Here is a 20045-nt window from a genome sequence, read left to right on the forward strand (position 1 = left end):
ACTGGTGGTTCCTATTGAAAGCGATGAAATTCGTCAAGTTTTATTTTCAATGGATTCGGATTCTTCTCCTGCCCTGATGGATTTGGATCTAAAATTTTTAAACATGTTTGGCATATTATTGGTGATGACTTCTGCGAGGCTATCAAATAATTTTTCCTTCATCCACATTCTTTGCCTCATCAACTCTGAGTGTCTTCAATGGCCTTAATTCTTAAGAGAGATTCTCAAACTTCCTTTGCGGATTATCGACCCATTGCAGTTAATTCAACTATCTACCATGTCGTTGCCAAGATAATTACTAATTGATTGAAGATAGTTATGTCTGAACTAATAGATACCTGTCAGACTGGCTTTATGGAAGATTCTTGCATTTCGATAATATTTTATTATGTCAAGAGTTGATGCATGATTATCACAATACTCTTGGTACACCATGTTTTGTAGCGAAAGATTTACAAAAGGCTTATGATTCTGTTCAATGGAGTTTCCTTTTTACTCTTTTGGCAAAGCTGAACTTGCCTTCTTAGATGATTATTTGGATCACTCAGTGTGTTATTAATGCCTTTTATGTTGTATCTGTCAATGGATCGGAAAGCCAGATGTTTACGGCAAATTGTGGTCTTCGACAAGGTTGCCCTCTGTCTCCTTTTCTCTTGATTCTAGTCCTGCGGGTTTTTATAGATTCTTTGGCGTCCAAGGTTGACCAGGGACTTCTTGAGTTTCATCCACACTGTACTCTACCCAAAATTACTAGTATCTGCTTTGCTGATGATGTGTTTATTTTAAATCTAATGCTGATACTTTGGCTAGTCTTTTGGATTGGTTTCATGGTCTATTAGGTCTCTCTATTAATCCAAGAAAATTTTCTCTTTTCTTTGTGGCATGTTCATCGACTATCAAATCTTTTTTCAATTCACAATTGGGGTTTGCAGAGGGTTGGATTTGATTTGTTATATTGGGGTTCCTTTGTCATCTAAGTCTTTGAAACGGAGTGACTTTAATGTCCTATTGGATATGATCGATCAGAATCTGCAAAGGTTGTGGAGTGACCCTTGGCTGCCATATGGAACTTTGGATGAAATGAGTTGTCTCATTTCACCAGCCTTGGGAAGACATGCTTTAGATTGTGTCTCACGGTTAAGGAATGTGCATAGTGGATGGGTTGAATCTTCAACGGATGTGGTTATTCAAAACTGCATGCCTGGGATTAAAACTTCATTTTTAATATGGTTTTCTCTGCATCAACCTTGTTTTTCTTTCATCACTTGGCCGGACATGAAAGGACGATTACAAACAAGAACATGTTTGGTTAACATGGATATTTTGGACGATTTGCGTTGTCCTCTGTGTGATTCAACACCTGAAACAGAAGATCATCTCTTTTTTAATTGCCCAGTTTCCTCATGGATCTGGCGTGCGGTGTTGCGCTTGAATGGATTTACTCGTGTTCCACTTTCAAAGCTGTCGGATGAACACAGTGGCTGCAATCTCCCTTTATGGGTGAATCTCTTATGATGCAGGTTTGTAAATTTAGTTTTACAGCCACGGTTTATCGAATATGGGAAACTTGTAACTTCATTCTTTATCGAAATGAAAGGAGGCGAGCGTGTGTTGTGCTGAATCTCATAATGGGCGATACCCAAATCGGTTTTTGCAGCTATTACGATGCGTGGAAGACTCCACTAACCATCGTACCTTCTTCTCAAATTGGCGATTTTCTATTAACCATGCTCTTTCAGCTGAATTACGACTCTGTTGGACTAAACCTCCATCTCATTGGGTTGCAATTAATTGTGGTGGTTCAGTTCGCTTGCCCACCACTGGTTCTTGTCACGGGGATATGGAGCAATCGGAAGATACTCTAGGCGAGGTACTCTTTGAAGTTGGAGGTGGTTGTGTTTCTTCTAGTATTATACGTATGGAATTGACCGCAATCAGGTTGGGTATGCAATACGCTCATCATCGAGGATATTCTTGCGTCAAAATTCGCAACGACTCCACTCAAGCAATCCAACAATTTGCTCGTCAAACTGAAGTGTTATGGTCAACTCGTGATATTCTAGAGGATATTTGGGGAATGTGACCATTGTTTTGCCATTGTGTTTTTATACATTATCTTAGGAAGGTTAATTCAGTCGCTGATTTTTTGGCTGGTTTAGTTTCAAATGAGGCTGAAATAGAGCTTCAAGTTGATCATTTGCCACACCGGGTCTTAGATATTGTTGAGCAAAACCATAATGGCTACAATTACTTTCGTTCTAGATGTTATGTAATATCTTTAACATATTATTAATATAAAGTGCCTGTTTAACCCAAAAAAATGAAAAGAAACCCAACATTGGTTTAGATCTACCAAGAAGACTTTTCGTCAAAAACTGGTTTCGATTTGATTATGAAAAACCAACTCGAATCAACAAAAGTGGACCATATGGAAGGTTTGTTTCGGCGCACGGAAAAAGCGATCCGGATCAGCAAAACGTGTCGGACCGAACCGACGTGCTGACACCCTAGTCAGGCGTAAATCGGTAAATGCCGAAAGGAACATACGACCGATAATTCCTTCTTTGTCTTCGACATCTGAAGTCTGAACTCTCAAGTACCTCGACGATATTCACGATAAGATCAGACTGAAGCGATCTGGGATTTGATCTTTCATTTTCCTCATCACACAGAAAAGTCGACAATGATCTCGCAGTTCTTTGTTCTTTCGCAAAGGGGTGACAACATAGTGTTCCGTGACTGTAAGTCCTTTTTCTGTTTCTGCTTTAAACGATTTGTTCTAAATCTCATTCGAGCTCGATATCCATTAGAAATGAATCTTGATAGTTTGAACCCTATTCTTGCATTCAAAATCTGATTGGGCGAACTTTTGCTGTTGAATTTTCCTCTGAAGCATTAGGTCTCTGAATTTCTTCTTTTTCTTCTACATTCTTTCGTATATTGAAAATTTGAAGGTTTAATTTCCCGGATCGTGGTTATTTTCTTAATCAAATTGGTCACTGAAAGCTTGAATAATGAACATCAAAATTATGTAAAAATATATAAGGTGATGAAAAAAAAAAAAAATTTGCGTGGTAATGCCTCTCCGCAAAAATAGATCTTATTGGCAGTTTGTTTTGTCACTGTGATAACCAGCTATTAAACTACTATATAATTGCATTTTGTTCCCATAATATCCTGCTTCTTATGCTAAATTATTGATCTTCACAATAGTTTTGTCAATTTCAACAAGTTAGTCTGCATTCACTATCCTGAGTCTCATAGGAGAATAAGTTCAAACCTTGAAAGAGACGGGCATCGGAGGATGGAGATGTCTAAACTACTGTGCATCTTTACGGCAGAATTAGATTAATGGGGTGAAAATGACTTATCAATGTCGTTGATTCAATTGCCACTTGTTGGCGAGATTTCGGATCCTAATGGCAACACAGTAGGAAATCAAAAAGAGGATAACACCAATTCAAAGACTGCAGGGAATTGGGTGATATTGGGTAGCAGTAACCAAAATTATTATCACAATAATACTCTATTTAAAGAGAAAAAAATCCTCCCCAAAAGAACAAGTAGAATGGTAGATTCACCGCTGTGGATGTAGGTCTTCCTTCTTGCACGATCGGACCATGTTATATCTTACATTCTTTATCTTTTCTATTTACTTTGATTGCTTTTGAACATGGTATTGGACCATACTTGGAAAACCTGAAAATAATTTTGCTGTGCTCTCTCTTATACATTTCTTTTTGCTTGAATTGCTTGGGGGCAGGTTCTTGAACCTATGCTTTCGGCAGAATTTTTCTGCCCCTGTTTGAGAAAAAGGGAAATTGGGGGGGGGGGGGGGGGAGAGTGCCTTCTATCAAATCTTTCAGGCAATTGCCCCGTCGTTCGAAGCTTTTCCGGCGGAGACCACTCTGGTCCTTGTTCTATGTTCACCTTCTTATTGAATCACGTTAAGTGTGATGGTAGGGCTGCAAACTGAGACCCAAGTATTAAAGACCCAGACTTTTCCCACCTCTATAATCAGATATCAGCATTACTTTTTTTTTTTTTTGGGTAAATTCTATTGTCAGTACTTACAGCAGCTTATTTGTTAAGGTTTCCTCTAGGAGTGGGAAGCAATATTTTTATTGATCCTTGAACTATCATGTAATCTTCTACAATGCCTTGGTTGTTCACTACAATGCTGAATGATGAGGCTGCATTGTACTCAAGAAGTCATTCTGAACTTAATTCCTGTCTTCATTGCAACACATTTACTCAGATTTCTCTGACACTATAGTCCCTAGTCTAGGAAGAGAGCATCTTGTATAAGTTAGATTGCATATAATTATATACCACATACCTAGATTGCATATAATTATATACCACATGCCTAGATTGCCCAGGTGTTTGCCATGTCTTCCTCCAATGCCTTGGGTTGCCTACTCTCCTTACAACAATGAATTTGAGGTGGAAAAAGTCACACTTATTAAAAAATATAAACCATCTAACTGTTAAAATAAAAAAGTTTTCAAGTTTGACACTTTTCATGTTGAATTTCAATTATCTTTCTTGGATTGAGCAGAATCTTTTGAGATGGACCTCCAGTTCTCAGTCTAGTAATTTGATTTTGAAAATCCATCTTTAATGATATCAACTCTCAACTTCATATAGTCCCCACATAGACCCTTCTTTGAGAACAGGCATATTGTTGTTATTTGGGGTTTAGATGCCTTCATAGACTTTGGGGCTTGTTTTGCTTGATCGTTTACAGCTTTCTGCCCCTGCCCCGGCCGTAATTGTGTCCCCCGGCCCTCCCTCGGGGGATGAATTCCCCCCCCCCAAAATCTTGGGTCCTTTTTTTTTTTTTTTAGAGAGTTCTTTTTTTTTTTTTTTTTTTTTTGGTTAGCTGTGGGCCTTTGTTTTCTCTGATCAAAAGCTCAATTCTTATGTAACCTATTAAAAAATAAAATAAAATTGTGCATGAGTTCTTTTAGTTCTTTATTGTCAGTTCTTAATATTCTTGTGCTTGAAGTTAGTGGACATTACTCAATTTAGAACTTTTGCAGGTACCGTTTCACTCTGAAGACCTTTATAACATAATAGACTTGTACTAACTTCCTATTTACTTGAATACAGATCGTGGTGATGTACCAAAAGGAAGTACAGAGATATTCTTTCGCAAAGTAAAGTTTTGGAAGGAAGATGAAGAGGAGGCACCACCTGTTTTTGTAGGTATTTTTTTTCTGAAGTGGTCAAGTTGATTTTCCCAAGTACTCATAACAAATGAAGAGAGGGTGTGGTGCTGACTGACAATGTTAAACATGCAGGCTCAGTAGTCACCACAAGCCTTCCTAAGTAGTTTGCTATTATCCATTTTTTTGGTAAAAGGACTCTTAAAAATAGAATGAACACTTGGATTTTGTTAAACTTCTGTGGAAAAGTCAATTCGTTCTTATGCTTTGAACCATTGCTTGTTTCATTTAAGAATTTACAAGTCTCCTTGAAGGAGCTGCCAGTTGTGGTAGTCATCCATTGGAATTGGTCCTATGGAAATAAAGATAGCTCTAATCATAACTGCTTGGGCTCTCCCGGTCCATTTTCACTCTCTTCCCCTTGTTGCCTTTGCTCTCAAGCTTAGGAATACTAACGATGCCTTCCGATCTTGGAATTCTTCCACTTTTGGAAATATTTCCTCTTAGGTCTCCTCTTGTCGTTCTAAACTTTCTAGGGTCCAAATCCTTCTCCATTATGACCCCCTCAACCCTTCTCTTGCGGAGGACAAAAAATCCCTCTCCTCGGATCTTTCCTCCCTAGTCTCCCAAGAGGAGAGCTTCCTTCTCCAAAAAGCGAGAATTAAGTGGCTCGAGCTTGGGGATGCCAACATTGCTTACTTTCTCCATTCCCTAAAAGCTCTCCTCAACTATAACTCCATTTCTTTCCTCCTCACTAAGAGTGGTTCTTGGGTCTATGACCCCCTAGTATCAAGGCCGAAGTTATCTCTTTCTTCTCTAGTCTCCTCTCTTTGCCTTCTCTCCCCCCCCCTCCTCTCTTCCCCCCCCCCCTTTTCCTCAATAAGTTTGTAGATTCATCCTTTTTAGATTCTCTTCGCTCCATCCCCTCTTCTGAGGAAATCCTCTTTGCCATCCGGTTCCACAAAGCCAATCGAGCCCCTGGCCCTGATTGCTTTAGTATGGGCTTCTTCGTACCCCGGTTTTCCTAGGCGATCTGTCCGTGCTATTTGTAGTTTTTTCCTTAACCCTTCCCAATTCTCCTCAATTAACCAAACTTTCCTTTGCCTCATCCCCAAAAACCGGGCCTCCTCTCTTCTAATTTCGCTTACTCCCTTTGTAACTCATCTATCATTCATCTCTGGTCCTTGGACCTTTGCGGCCCCCGGTGCTCCATCTTCCTTCTCTCCGCGTTGTCCTCCTTTGTGGGGTGTTGGGGGCCTCCCCTCCCCGCCCTTGGCCCCGTTTGTCGGGCTCTCTTGCATGGGATTCCCCCCTCCTTTTCCCATTGGATCGAAATTTGCATCTTCACCCCTCATTTCTCCATTATCATCAATGGTTCCCCTGCTGGTTACTTTCCTTCTCGAGTTGGTATCCGGTAATGTTGTCCTCTCTCTCCTTATCTCTTCTCCTTGGCTCTAGAAGTCCTCTTTCGCCTCCTTCAATCCAAAATTGACCAGCTCCTTATCTCCCCCATCCCCAAGTGTAAGTCCCTCAAGCTTACCCATCTTGCCTATGGGACGATCTCATGATCTTCTCCAAATCCAATCACTCTTCTATCTCTTCCATCCTTGACTCTCTCCACCTTTGAGGCCCTCTTTGGCCTTCGGGTTAACTTTGAGAAATCTACCCTTTTCCTTTTGGGTGTCCCTTATTCTGTCTGCTCCTCTCTCTTGTAGCTCTCTGGGTTTAAGCCTGGTTCCTTCCCTGTGACCTATCTTGGCCCCTCCCCCTATTCCTGGTAGACTCACCCGCCACCATTGTGCCCCGATGCTTGACCATATTCGGAAAAGCTCCAACTCTGGAAAGGAAAGCTTCTCTCCTATGCTGGCAGTGGTGCTCATCTGTTCAGTTCTCCAATCTTCCTTCCTTTATTGGTGTGGTATCTTTTCCATCCCCAAATCTACCATTCATGCCATGGAATCCCTCTTCTATGCCTTCGTCTGGAAGGGTCAAGAATTCTCTCACTTCCTTCACCCCATCATTTGGGCTGCTGTCTGCTGTCCAAAATCTGAAGGGGCCTTGGGATTTCGTCACATCCAAGATGTTAATTTGGCTTGCCTCCTGAAACTCATCTGGAAGATTGCTTCTAAGCATAACTCCATATGGGTTTCTTGGGTTTACTCCCACATTCTCAAATTGGACTCTATTTGGACCGCTCATGCCCCCTCCAACCCATCCTGGGTTTGGAGGAAACTCCTACTTTTGTGTCCCCAAGCTCTTTCTACTATTTCCATTCAAATCTCCTCCGGGTCCTCCACGTTTTTCTGGCTTGATCCGTGGCATCTGATGGGTATCCTGCTCACTCTTCTTGGCCCCCGCACTGCCTATGGAACCTGCATTCCTAAATCCTCCCCCCCTCTTTCATCACCAATGGTCTTTGGAGAGCCCTCAACTTGGCTCTCCCCACCCAATCATTTCTCATTAGCTGTCATATTTTAGGTAACCCTAACTGCATTCTTTGTTGGAATGGTTCAGAGGACCTCGATCACTTTTTCTTCTCTTGCCCCTTCTCCTGTTCTCTTTGGAAAGTAGCCCTTGCTTCCATTTGGCCTCGGTCGAGACCATCCTATGGTTTTGCTTGAGATTGGGTTTGGATTTTGAGAAAATTTTTTGGCTCATCCATTTGTGACCAAGTAGGTAAGCTAGTCTTTGGAGCCACCATCCACCACTTGTGGTGGGAGCGCAATCTTATGAGATGAACCTCTAAGTCTCGGCTTTTGGACATGATTTGGAATGCCATCTGTTTTGATGTTTCCTATAGATTTCTCTCTATTCTCCATCCCTTGGTTGATGACACTCCTAGGAATAGGCTTATTGTTAGCTCCTAGGGTCTCATCTCCTCATTCCAGCTTTCCTCTTGATAGCTTTTGTCTCCCTCCCTCCCTCCTCTTTGCATTTTCTTCCTTTGTCTAATTTAATTATTTATTCATCCTCCCCCCCCCCCCCCCCCCCCAAAAAAAAAAAAAAAAAAAAAAAAACTGTGGGACAGACTATATAGACCCAAGGGACTCAGATGCACTAAGTCAAGTATCAAGAAGTTGTACAGGGCAGAGCCTTTGCTCAAGCTAAGTTTGGAATCAGGTTCTATGCAGACAGGCTTTTTATCTATTTCAGTTGTTAGATCTACTTTTATAGAATTTGGGTGGGAAACTTGTGATTTCATTCTTTCACTATTTAGAATGTGCTGTTTTTATTGCAGTAATTTTTAATTATGACTTAACAGAATTTGAAAGGAAGGAAATGAATCTTTTGTTAGTTTTTTTTGCTCCTTTACAATGAACTAACATATCATCTTGCTTTCATGTTCTCTCAATGACGCTGATATCTACCTTCTTCATATATCTCCAGTCTTTATTACATATTCATGATTGATGCATTATTACTTGTTTGGTATTTTGGGCTTCCTACCTTGTTTAGTTTTAGGTCGTATTGTCCAAATAATGTGATTATTAGCTGATTTTAATTGCCTATCTTTGACTATTCTTATGTGGCAATTTTGTGTCCCTCCACGCATGATGTGAGTAGAACTTGGATGGGGTGAACTACTTTCACGTCAAGGTTGCTGGATTGTTTTTTGTTTCGACCACAAGGGTCAATCTGTCGCCTACTCTTGTTTTGGAGCTGTTACAACGCATTGCACGTGTCATCAAAGATTACTTGGGCATTCTAAATGAAGATTCATTAAGAAAGAACTTTGTTCTTGTCTATGAGTTGCTTGATGAAGTCATTGTAAGTATTGCCTCATACTGTCTTGTTTTAGAATAATTATTTTAGACATTTCAAGTATAAGATTCTGCATCCCTTTTCTGTTAAGTATTGCCTCATACCATCTTGTTTTTGAATTATTATTTTAGACATTTCAAGTATAATATTCTGCATCCCTTTTCTGTTTTCATGCAATTAGACCGTTTAATACATCTTTCAAAAGATCTTCTTGGCTAGTTAGCAGCATGATAGTGTTTTCTGCAAAAATACTGAAACATTTGTGTTCTTATTTGATTATTTTAATTGGGGAATGCTTTTTGTTGAAAGTTGAAACATGAAGTAGCCCATGAGGTGGCATGCATCCTGATCAGAAAGGCAATGCTTGTACAATGCTTTAAATTCTTGGGGATATCTGTACAGTTTTCTATTTTGGAATGTTTCTTTGGTTTTTTTATGAACTAAGCTAGGTGCGTAATTGCCTAGATATTAGAATATGAGAACAGTATTTTTGGAAACTGAAACTCTGGTTATATATGTGTGAAGAAGGCTTACTTTATGACCATATACAGACATTAGAGTTCCTATGTGAAGTCATAGATATTCATTTGCAAGTGATGTTTTGGGACTTGTAATAGGTTTTATGGTTGTAACCTGCATTGGAGGAATGATTGTAGGGATTAATGGATTTATACTAGAGGGTTTATCAATGTATACAGGCAAGAAGGGTAGGGTTGGGGCTCATTGAAAGTAAAGTTTTCATTCAGTCATTTCTTTCAACAGTTCTAGCTGAACTCTACTCCAGCTTTGGTCTTCTCCTTAATTCAATTTCATGTCTCTGTTAGTACCTATTGGAGCCATAGTTTGGTTCTTATGGTAATAAGAGTGCCAGAGAGAAGCATTGCAACAAAGCATGATTTTAAGAATCGTTCTTGGAGTCCATCTTGGTGTTCCAAAAAACCAAGTTGGACTGAGATCTTGGTGAGATGTCAATGAGTTGGTGCGTTTTGTGGATTGTGAACTTGTTTGTCTATCTTGGTCGGGTTTTGACCAGTTTGGGCCTAAAGCTTGGTATGGAGCCTTTTGTAGGTAATTTTGATGCCATGTAATGGTGCTTTGCACGTAATAACACAGTAGATGATATTTTGATATTAGTTCATGAGCACGTTAGTCATTTACTAATATAATTTATCTTTTTTTTTTGGATGAGTGAATAATATAATAAACGAAGGAAGAAATAACAAATAGCCTCAAAAGGGGAGACTAGAAAGAGGATGTGAGACCCCAGGATACAAAAATGAGCCTATTCCTTGGGATGTCATTTACCGGGGGATGGGGGATAGAAGAAACTCTAGCAGAAACATCAAAATAGATGGCTTTCCAAATCATGTTAATTGAACAGGATTTGGAGGTCCATCTTCTAAGGTTGCTCTCTCACCAAAGGTGATGAATAAAAGCACTGAAGACTAGCTTACCAATCCGGTCACAAATGGAAGAACCTGAGAAACTCCTCAAAATTCAAGACCAATCCCTAGCAAATCCGAAGGAGCGATGTGAACGAGGCCAAATTGAGGCAAGGGCTTTTCTCCAAAGGGAATTGGAGAAAGGGCAAAGGAAAAAGAGGTGGTCAATGTCTTCATGGTCACTCCAACAAAGGGTACAATTTGGGTTAGCAAGGATGTGATGGCTAATGATGAAGGCTTGGGTGGGGAGGGCAAGCATGAGGGCTCTCCATAGGGTAAGTGAATGGCGGGGGATATGACCTTTGAACTAGACCAATGGGGGCCAAGGGGGGGAGGGGAAGGGGTTCGGAGGAGGTCCAATGTTGAGGAGGTGGTGAATTTTTTTGAGGGGGAAGGGAGCCAAATTATGATATAATTTAACTTTATTTCTGCTGCTAATGATTAATGGATTCTCTTTGTGCCATTGATATTGTGATCTAGGGTGTGGATGTAAGATGGCTAAAAGCCTAAAACTATGTGATCTTTGATGTTGTAGTGTGCCAGTGGGGTATGGTGGTCATACATGAAATTGGTGGTTCAGATAGGGTGTGATAGCATTTGATTTTATAGTTCCAAGAGTCCACAATATTGTGTTGAGAAAGCCAATTGTGGTGGAATGGCTTATTGATCAATGTGATCTCAAAGCTCTCTATTTATAATTAAGTGGAAAATACACTATTACATAAATACCCTTACTTGGGTAACAAGAAATAGAAATTTACATGAATAAAAACACTGATAGAGTTGAACTCCTAGTAGAACTCATCTAACACTCTCCCTCAAGTTGAGGCATAGATATTAGTCATGCCCAACTTGCCTACAATAGGAAGGAAATCTCTTTCTTTCAAACCCTTAGTGAAAACATGTGCCACTTGGTCTCTAGACCTCACAAAAGGCATGCAGATAAGCCCTTGTTCCAGCTTTCCTTTGACAAAAAACCTGTCAATTTCAATGTGCTTAGTTCGATAATGTTGTACAGGATTATTAGTAATACTAATAGCAACCTTGTTGTCACTATAACATCATAGGGTTTGGAACTTGGACTCTAATATTTTGTAGCAAGCCGTTTAACCATAGTAGCTCACAAACTCCATGAACCATAGCTTTATATTTAGCTTCGGTACTGGATAAAGCTATCACATTCTGTTTCTTACTTCTCCAAGTAACTAGATTACCTCCAACAAAGGTATAATAACCTAAAATTGAGTTCCTGTTTGGAGATCCCGCCTAGTCTACATCAATGTATGCTTCTACTCTTAGATTATCAATGGGTGACAAAAGTATTCCTTTTCCAGGAGTTCCCTTCAAATATTGTAATATTCTGGCAACAACCTTCATATGAGCTAAATATGGATCATGCATGAATTGGCTCACTATCCCCACGGCATAAGCGATGTCTGGCCTAGTGTGGGACAAGTAAATAAGCTTCCCTACCAGCCTTTGGTATCTTCCTTGTCCACTGGTTCTCCCTCTTTTTCTTTAAGTTTTGCTCCAGCTTCAATAGGGGTATCAACTGCTTTACACCTCAATATTCCCACTTCTAATAATAAGTCTAGGACATACTTTCTTTGGGATAAGAATATACCTTTCTTTGATCGAGCCACCTCAATCCCTAAGAAGTACTGTAACTTCCTTAGATCTTTAATCTCAAACTCTCTGCCAAGAAAGTTCTTCAACCTTTGAATTTCTTCACCATCATTCCCTGTGATAACAATATCGTCCACATAAACAATGAGAAATTGAGAAGTGTGATGTTAGTACCGATTTCTTTAACAAATAATGTATGATCAGCATTGCTTTGCTTGTACCCAATAGAAGTCATTGCCTTTAGGAGGCGTCCAAACCAGCATCTAGGAGACTGTTTTAACCCATAAATTGACCTCTTCAACCGACAAACTTTCCCTACAGTATTGTCATTGGAGAAACCATGTGGGATTTCCATATAGACTTCTTCCTCTAACTTCCCATGTAAGAAGGCATTCTTTACGTCTAGTTGGTGCAAATTCCAGTTTTTGTTTACAGCTACAGACAATAGAACTTTGACAGTGTTCAGTTTCGCAGCTAGGGCAAAAGTCTCTTGATAATCAATTCCATAGGTTTGGGTAAACTTGCAACTAGTCTAGCCTTCAACTTGTTGACTGATCCATCCATATTTTGTTTAACCACAAACACCCATTTGCAACCCACTGGTTTTTTTTCCTAGGGGAAGTGTAACCAGCTCCCAAGTTTCATTTTTCTTCATTGCCTGCATTTCCTCTACTATAGCTGTCTTCCATATCTTATTAGCATAGGCTTCTTGCCAACTTTTAGGAACATATATAGATAATAAAGAGGATATAAAAGCACGGTAAAAGTCAGACAAAAAGTCATAAGAGACATATTTAGCTATGGGATGCTGAGTACAAGATCGGACTCTTTTTCTAATAACAATAGGAAGATCAGAAGAAGTTACCTCAAGGAGAACAGTAGAATCTGATTTTGGAGCAGGAGACTGAAGTGGTAATGTGTCACCTTTCTCCACCTGCTTTAGCCGGTTGTAATTCTTCCTTTGATAAGTCTGCACCTCCTTATTATGGTCAATCTTGTTTTGAAAAACCTTAATAGTGTCCCTTACAAGAGTGGTCTCCCCCTGACCAGGTTTTTCACATGGTTTAGAAAACGGAGGGGGAGAATTAGAGTCCTCAGGTATATATTGGCTGAAGTCTCCCCTTGGTCAGGAAACACTTCTTGAACTCTTAAGTTGTGTTGTAGTGGTGTGATAGAAAAGTCTAGAGTTAGAAAGAGCACCTCTCTTCTAGGACTCTTCCCTTGGAGAGGCGTATAGTAAGGACAAGACTCATTAAAAATGACATCTATGGATACAATGGTTTTCTTAGGAGGAGGATGATAACATTTGTACCCTTTCTGAGTAGCAGAATACCCCAGAAATATGCAGCGTAGGCCGCGGGGAGTTAGCTTACTCTGGTGGGTTGTGATTCTGGCATAACACACATTCAAAAGTCTTTGGTGGAATAATAAAAAGGAGGCTCCCTGGAGAATCTCATTAGGACATTTAAAACCAAGTATCCTAATGGGCATTCTATTCATAAGGTAAGAAACAATGAGTATAACATAACTTTAGTATTGGTCAGGTACATTCATAGGAATCATAATTGAACGGGCTATCTCTAAAAGATGCTGATTCTTCATTTCGGCAACCCCATTTTAGGCAGCCGTATCAGCAACTAGTCTGGTGTATTATGCCAGAGTCAGAGAGATATCTTTGAAACTCACCATATACTCTTGTGCCATTGTCACTGCGAAGGATCTTCACAGTGGCATTGAATTGAGTTTTAATCATATTACAAAAATCACAAAAACATCGGATAACCTCATTTTTTGTTTTAAAAGATAAATCCATGTAGAACGAGAGTGACAATTAATAAAAGTAACAAACTATCTATGGCCAGTAATAGACACACGTCGGCAGGGGCCCCACACATCAATATGAATTAGCACAAAAGGAATAGATTTTTAATTATGAAGAGAAGGTAAATAAGTTGAACGAGTCTGCTTCGCAAAAATGCAGGCTTAACAAAAAAAATCATCCTTGTTACAGAAACTAAATCAAGAAATATTTTCTTAAGAGTTCTTCTCTCTCTTCTCTTCTTCTTTCTGTCTGTTTTTGTGTGTCCCTAATCGTCTCGAGGCTCTGATACCATGTTGAGAAAGCCGATTGTGGTAGAGTGGCTTATTGATCAATGTGATCTCAAAGCCCTCTATTTATAATTAAGTGGAAAGTACACTATTATATAAATACCCTTATGTGGGTAACAAGAAATAGAAATTTGCATGAATAAAAACTCTAATAGAGTTGAACTCCTAGTAGAACTCAACCAACATATTGAGAGAGTCAAATTGGTCAAGTTCTATCAGGATCTTGATGAACTCGATCAAGATATGGGGATTTTATGTGTGGGGATCTTGGTTTGAGATATGACACTGTTTTTCGTCTATTTGGCTCACAGGCCATCTTGTCTCAGTTACAAAAATACTTGAGATTTCTGCTCCCAGACCACGGCCATATTTCTGCCTATGCAATAAAAACCATACTCTATAGTATGGTAATGTAACCTTCAGCTTCAAAACCCCAAATTTTGGTCGCTATGGGCTATGGGCTATGGGCCCACAGGTCAGAAATAACATGGAAAGCAATGGTGTCAATCTTGTAAATTTTGAGAACTTTTTAGGACCCATTGGGATTAAAAAAAGGGATTTTTGGTTGGAAAGTTAATATTTTTAAGTGAAAAGGACTTTTCTGGAATCCTGTCCCTTGATTTTTCTTTCCGTTTCAACAATAGCATTACAATCAGGGGGTTTAAGTAACAGGGGACTATCACATTCTTGTACATTTCAAAAATCTTCAACTTCTCACTCTCAGGCCGTTTGCTTAACAGTAAGAGTTTTGCTTCAAGGTGATGGAACTCTTTCGTATTAAACTTTTTTTGAACCGAAATTCAAGACATTTTTTGTTAAGCATATCCTTTCCTTAAACGTCTGTGTAGGTATACTTTTTATATTATCATTATTCTTAAATAATTTAGTAATACTCGTTCTTTTTTAATCATGAAAACTTGATCATTATTTTCATTTTCATTTTCATTTTCATTTTTGTGACTGCTGTAACGGTGAGGCCTTAAGCTGATTTTGAAGGAAGTTAGCATTTCTGTCCGTTTTAGGTGTTCTACATGTGCCTGCTGACCACCTTTTGTTTGTAACAGGACTTTGGTTATGTACAAACGACGTCTACTGAATTACTGAAGTCCTTTGTCTTTAATGAACCAATTGTTGTAGATGCAGCACGTTTGCCTTCCCTTGGCCCTGCGGCTATGTTCATGGTATTCGGGTTGTCTGGTCAATTACATTTTTAAATAGATCCTACTTAGCTTACCTTTTATTTTATTTTTTTTTTTTTACTAATTATTATATGGAAATAATTGGTTCTGCTTTAAAATTTTCATTTCTGCAGCAAAGCAACAAAAGAATGCCAGGTACAGCTGTTACAAAATCTGTTGTAGCAAATGAACCTGGGGGTAGGAAAAGAGAGGAAATATTTGTTGACATTATTGAGAAAATAAGTGTCACATTCAGCTCCAGTGTGAGTATGTTGCATTTTGATTAATTTCTTACATGCTATTCTACTGTTAATCGTCAAAGAGAGTAAGGATGTTTGCCAATGTGTTTTTCTTCTTCTGAAGCTCTTATGCTGATCTTTCATTTTATCAGATTACTATATTTGTTAATTATCATTTTATCCTTGCACTTTTTCTTGAAAGAAAAAAAAAATGGCATTCAAATTTTTGCTGCATTGGTGATCCAATCTTGAAATATACACTTCTCTTGTTTCTCAGAAAGTCGGAATACATTGTATTTTGAAATATACACTTATTTCATTTCTCAGAAAGTTGGAATAACAATATATTTTGTCAATTGAAATGAAAGATGCAAAATAATGCTTGGAAAAACCAATTCATTCTTGTTGAAGCTGGTCTGCTTCATGAATTTGGTTCATCTTTTAAGAAATGGGGAAAATCAACCTTACAAAGGCTCTAAGATCCATATATAGAAGCATATCCCACTATATTTACATGATATTGCCTTATTTTAAACACAGCTCTTTATTTCTGTTGCTAATTGTCTCCTGCTAATTATCTCCACTATAGCGTTGACTCTTTTTAACCCATGGTGCTTTGTTAGCTACTATGACAACCCAAAATCCAGACAGCGCAAAAGGTGCTTCCTTAATGAGCATTGGTCAGAAAACACCATTGACATTGGCATAATAATCCAACTCCGGTGTATCACATATATATTCAGGGGAAGACTCACCTACACTTGAAGCTGGATATAAGGTTTACAATTGTATATAATATATAGATCTGCTGGTGGCAAATACAAAATCTCAGCATAGTTGACAAAATTATATTACATCAAACAATTGCATTATCACGTTGTTCATCAAACATATTAAGTTCTCATGGCTTTTTCAGTAGTATGACCCTTGCACTTCACATCCTATAGAATCTGGAGCTCTGTACACCTCATATATGAACTCATCATTGTAAAAAGAAGCACAGAACTGGGATGAACTGACGGCTCAGTGAGGAAAACATGTTATGCTACAAATGAGCTTCAATGATAGTGTGTAAATATAACATTTCACTGTTGAGTGGTTTCTTAGCCAATATCGTGAAATACTGTCAGTGCATTCTTTAGAAGAGGTTAGCCTGGCCTCATGTCATCAATTCAATTTTGCATCTAGTACTGCAGCCTGGGAGAGGAATGACATGACTCATTCTTGCACTTGTACTTGAACTCATATTCTTGTTGTCCTAATGAATGGCTTGTGATCTCGAAGGTAGCTGGTACTTCTGAAGAATAATTCATAATTCCAAGAAATGACTTGGTAGTCCTGAAAAACAGCTTGTAAGAAACTTCATCCGGTATCTAACCCCCAGTTGGAAATGGAATGTATTCACCGGGTCATTTTTCATATTTCTATCTTTGTCAAACCATAGAGTTGATTCACATGTCTCATACACTTATTTACATAACTTGTACTCTTGTTTACATATATCATACTCTTCTTCACCTGTCTCATATGCATACATATAACCACACAACCTGTCATGGAAAATCTTAATATATTTTCAACATCATCATCACATAACTTATATTATACAGTTAATATCTTTTTTCTTTTTATTACTAATGCGACCTGGTACCTTATTTTTTATCCATATTTGATGTCATCTAACATTTTGCTTGAGCAGGGTTACATACTTACTTCTGAAATTGATGGCACCATTCAAATGAAGAGTTATCTCACAGGCAATCCAGAAATCCGTCTAGCTCTTAATGAGGACTTGAGCATAGGCAGAGATGGAAGGTCTATCTATGGTATCTTCCAACACATTATCTCATATTAATGATTGTTTTCATTTGCAAATTATGACTTTCAAGTTCCATTTTTAGCATGTAAACTGAAAAAGAAAGGTTATGGTCCAGCATATCGATTAAAAAACAATTGGGGTACAAAGTAATGAATTTCCAATTACAGTTGGGCTATACCAAGGATCAACTTTAAGCCTATATTTATTTGCACTTATAATGGATTCATTAACAAAAGACATTCAAGACGAGGTTCCTTGGTGTATGTTTTTTGTTGATGATATTGCATTGATAGATAAGACTCAAGTAGGATTAATACTAAGTTAGAATCATGAAGAGCAACTTTGGAATTAAAAGGCTTTAAACTAAGTAGAATGAAAACAAAATATCTAGTTTGTAATTTTGGTCATGAGAGGGCAAAAAATGGGTGGTGACACTTGATGATAAGGAGATTCCTCAGGGTGATTGTTTTAGGTACCTTTGTTCAATTATAAATAAAAATGGTAATATAGAAGACGATGTTCCCAAAGAATTAAAATAGGGTGGATGAAGTGGGGAAGCGCGTCCAAGGTCTTGTGTGATCGACGCATTCCTCTAAAGCTTAAAGAAAAACCTTATAGGACCATCGTTCGACCAACTATGATGTATGGTGCAGAGTGTTGGGTTGTTAAAAAGAATCATGTAAATAAATTGAGTATAACAGAAATGAGGATGTTAAGATGGATGAGTGGCAAAACTAGGATGGATAAGATAATGAATGATCATATTAGAGTTGGTTTAGGAGTAGCTCCGATAAGTGATAAGCTAGAAAGTCGTTTGAGGTGGCCAAGTTCAATGGAGGCCTGTAAATGTTCCTGTTCGGGGAAGTGATATATTCCATATTGAAGGAATTAGAAGAGCTAGGGCAGACCTATGATAACATTAAGAGAAGTGGTGATAAATGATATACATAGCTTAGGCCTTGTATCTAGCATGACTTCAAACAGAGCTAATTGGAAGGCAAAAGTCCGTGTAGCCAACCTCATTTAGTTGGGACAAGGCTTGTTTTTGTTGTTGTTTCGATTAAAAAATATGAAGGGCTTCCTTGGATGTCTCATGGTGCATAGGTAAAATTTTCATTTAAACTTGAGTGGTTTAGCAAGATGTGATTTTGATTTCCGTACTGAATATTCCATACAGTGAGAATTTGGAGCCAATATAAAGATAAAAGTTAATTGTGGAAGCTCCATAAGTCCAGGGCATAAAGTGAAAAGTTTGTGAATATAGGTGATGATGTGAGTCATTGAGAAGATTCTAGCATCCATGTCAAAGAGTTTTACTAAAGGATCCATGTAATTAACTCCATTTAGTTGGGATAAATTTAAGTCGTGTGAGTATTAGATACATTATTTATGAAGGGACATCAGTTGTAACTATATTGATAGTTTTGGTTGTTTAGTTGTTTAATGTTCAGAGTGTGAAGAATATAAATGGGATAATTATAGATGCATTTCTATGTAGAATCCACATGCACAATTAAGGCCACTAGAGGTTGTAGTGGAGGTTAGAGGAACTAGAAGGGACAAAGAAAAGGGGGGGGGGGGGGGAAAAATACCTGTGCAGAAGTGATGAGCAAACACAAGGATGGCTTTGGGTTAGGGAAAAAAAAGAGGGAATGGTGGAACAGTTTTCATTAGTTACCCTGTTACTTTGGATAAGGTGAAAATCTTGAAGGGAAACAATTACCTCTATTATGTTGACTGTGTTTTTGGTTGATGTAGAGGGCGTGTGAAGGAAGGAAAATAGGAAATTTATCATGGAGTGAGAGAATCTGATTTTATATGTTTTATTTCATGTGAGGAAGTGAGAGGAAAGCCTAATCATTTGGGTTCAAACTGGTGGAACCATTTATGTTGAAATAGGGAGAAACTATGTGACTGGGACAGTTTTGACGTGGTTCAATCATGCTGTGACTCTAAGTTTGCTCCATGCACCTGATCGGATGACACCTTGCACAATTTTTATCAGATTTAGCATGCTCTGCTCTGTTTTTAATCTTTTCTGTGTGAGATAGTGGTTTAGTGAAACATGTGTATTGTTCTGTTGTTTTCTTTTTTATTTGGCATCTAACTTAGTTTTCTTAGTATGGAAGAGAGGTTTAGGTAAAGAGGTGCATATAGTGTTTTACTTTTCAATTTTGCATTTGACTTGTTCTATTATACAGTTATACTAGATGTCTGTTGCTGGTGTTTCTGTTCTTTTTGAAATTCTCATTCATTGTGGAATTTAGAATACTGTTTTATATCATGTTGTTGGTGCTACTTTCTGCAACAGGCTATAGTAGTTCTGGTGGAGGAGGGGTGGTCATTCTAGATGATTGTAACTTCCATGAGTCTGTCCATCTTGATAGTTTTGATGTTGACCGAACTTTGACATTGGTGAGTCAAATTACCAGACTATGATCATTAAGATTAATTTTTAATTGAAATGATGCTTTTGTTTTCCTATCTTATTGCACAGTATGTCACTCCACATATGTTGTCCAGGTACCCCCAGATGGTGAATTTCCGGTCATGAACTACCGTATGACACAGGAGTTCAAGCCTCCTTTCCGGATCAATACCTTGATTGAAGAAGCAGGGTCCTTAAGGGTGAACATACTTGATTTTCTTGTATTACGAAGGTTTGCCTGAGAGTGCCTTCTGATTTAGACAGCTGTAAC

The 20045-nt window shown here is 38.5% G+C and overlaps 2 protein-coding genes across 2 annotated transcripts in view; both read left to right on the plus strand.

Annotated features, from left to right (window-relative positions):
* Positions 1-1314: 1314 nt before the first annotated feature.
* Positions 1315-2083, plus strand: LOC149018144 (uncharacterized). Its single transcript, XM_089153854.1, has 2 exons — positions 1315-1500; positions 1598-2083. Exons 1-2 carry the CDS (start codon positions 1315-1317, stop codon positions 2081-2083), a joined length of 672 nt encoding a protein of 223 aa, XP_089009980.1.
* A 450-nt stretch (positions 2084-2533) lies between these two features.
* The window catches only part of LOC149018145 (Clathrin adaptor complexes medium subunit family protein), a 28285-nt gene continuing 10773 nt past the window's right edge, over positions 2534-20045 (plus strand). The window contains exons 1-8 of the mRNA XM_089152468.1: positions 2534-2741; positions 5116-5207; positions 8736-8939; positions 15175-15291; positions 15423-15551; positions 17227-17353; positions 19658-19761; positions 19870-19974. Coding sequence (XP_089008594.1) covers positions 2684-2741; positions 5116-5207; positions 8736-8939; positions 15175-15291; positions 15423-15551; positions 17227-17353; positions 19658-19761; positions 19870-19974 — 936 coding nt within the window. The 5' untranslated portion in view covers positions 2534-2683. The remainder of the gene's footprint in view (positions 2742-5115; positions 5208-8735; positions 8940-15174; positions 15292-15422; positions 15552-17226; positions 17354-19657; positions 19762-19869; positions 19975-20045) is intronic.

The sequence above is a fragment of the Hakea prostrata genome, chromosome 4 (assembly GCF_041222555.1).
Source record: "Hakea prostrata isolate BN-2017 chromosome 4, UWA_Hpros_2, whole genome shotgun sequence".
Lineage (NCBI taxonomy): Eukaryota > Viridiplantae > Streptophyta > Magnoliopsida > Proteales > Proteaceae > Hakea > Hakea prostrata.

Coding starts and splice junctions, on each gene's coding strand:
- LOC149018144 (XM_089153854.1), top strand. CDS start 1,315: ATGGATATTTTGGACGATTTGCGTTGTCCTCTGTGTGATTCAACACCT. Junction 1,501..1,597: donor GCTGCAATCTCCCTTTATGG/GTGAATCTCTTA, acceptor TCGAAATGAAAG/GAGGCGAGCGTGTGTTGTGC.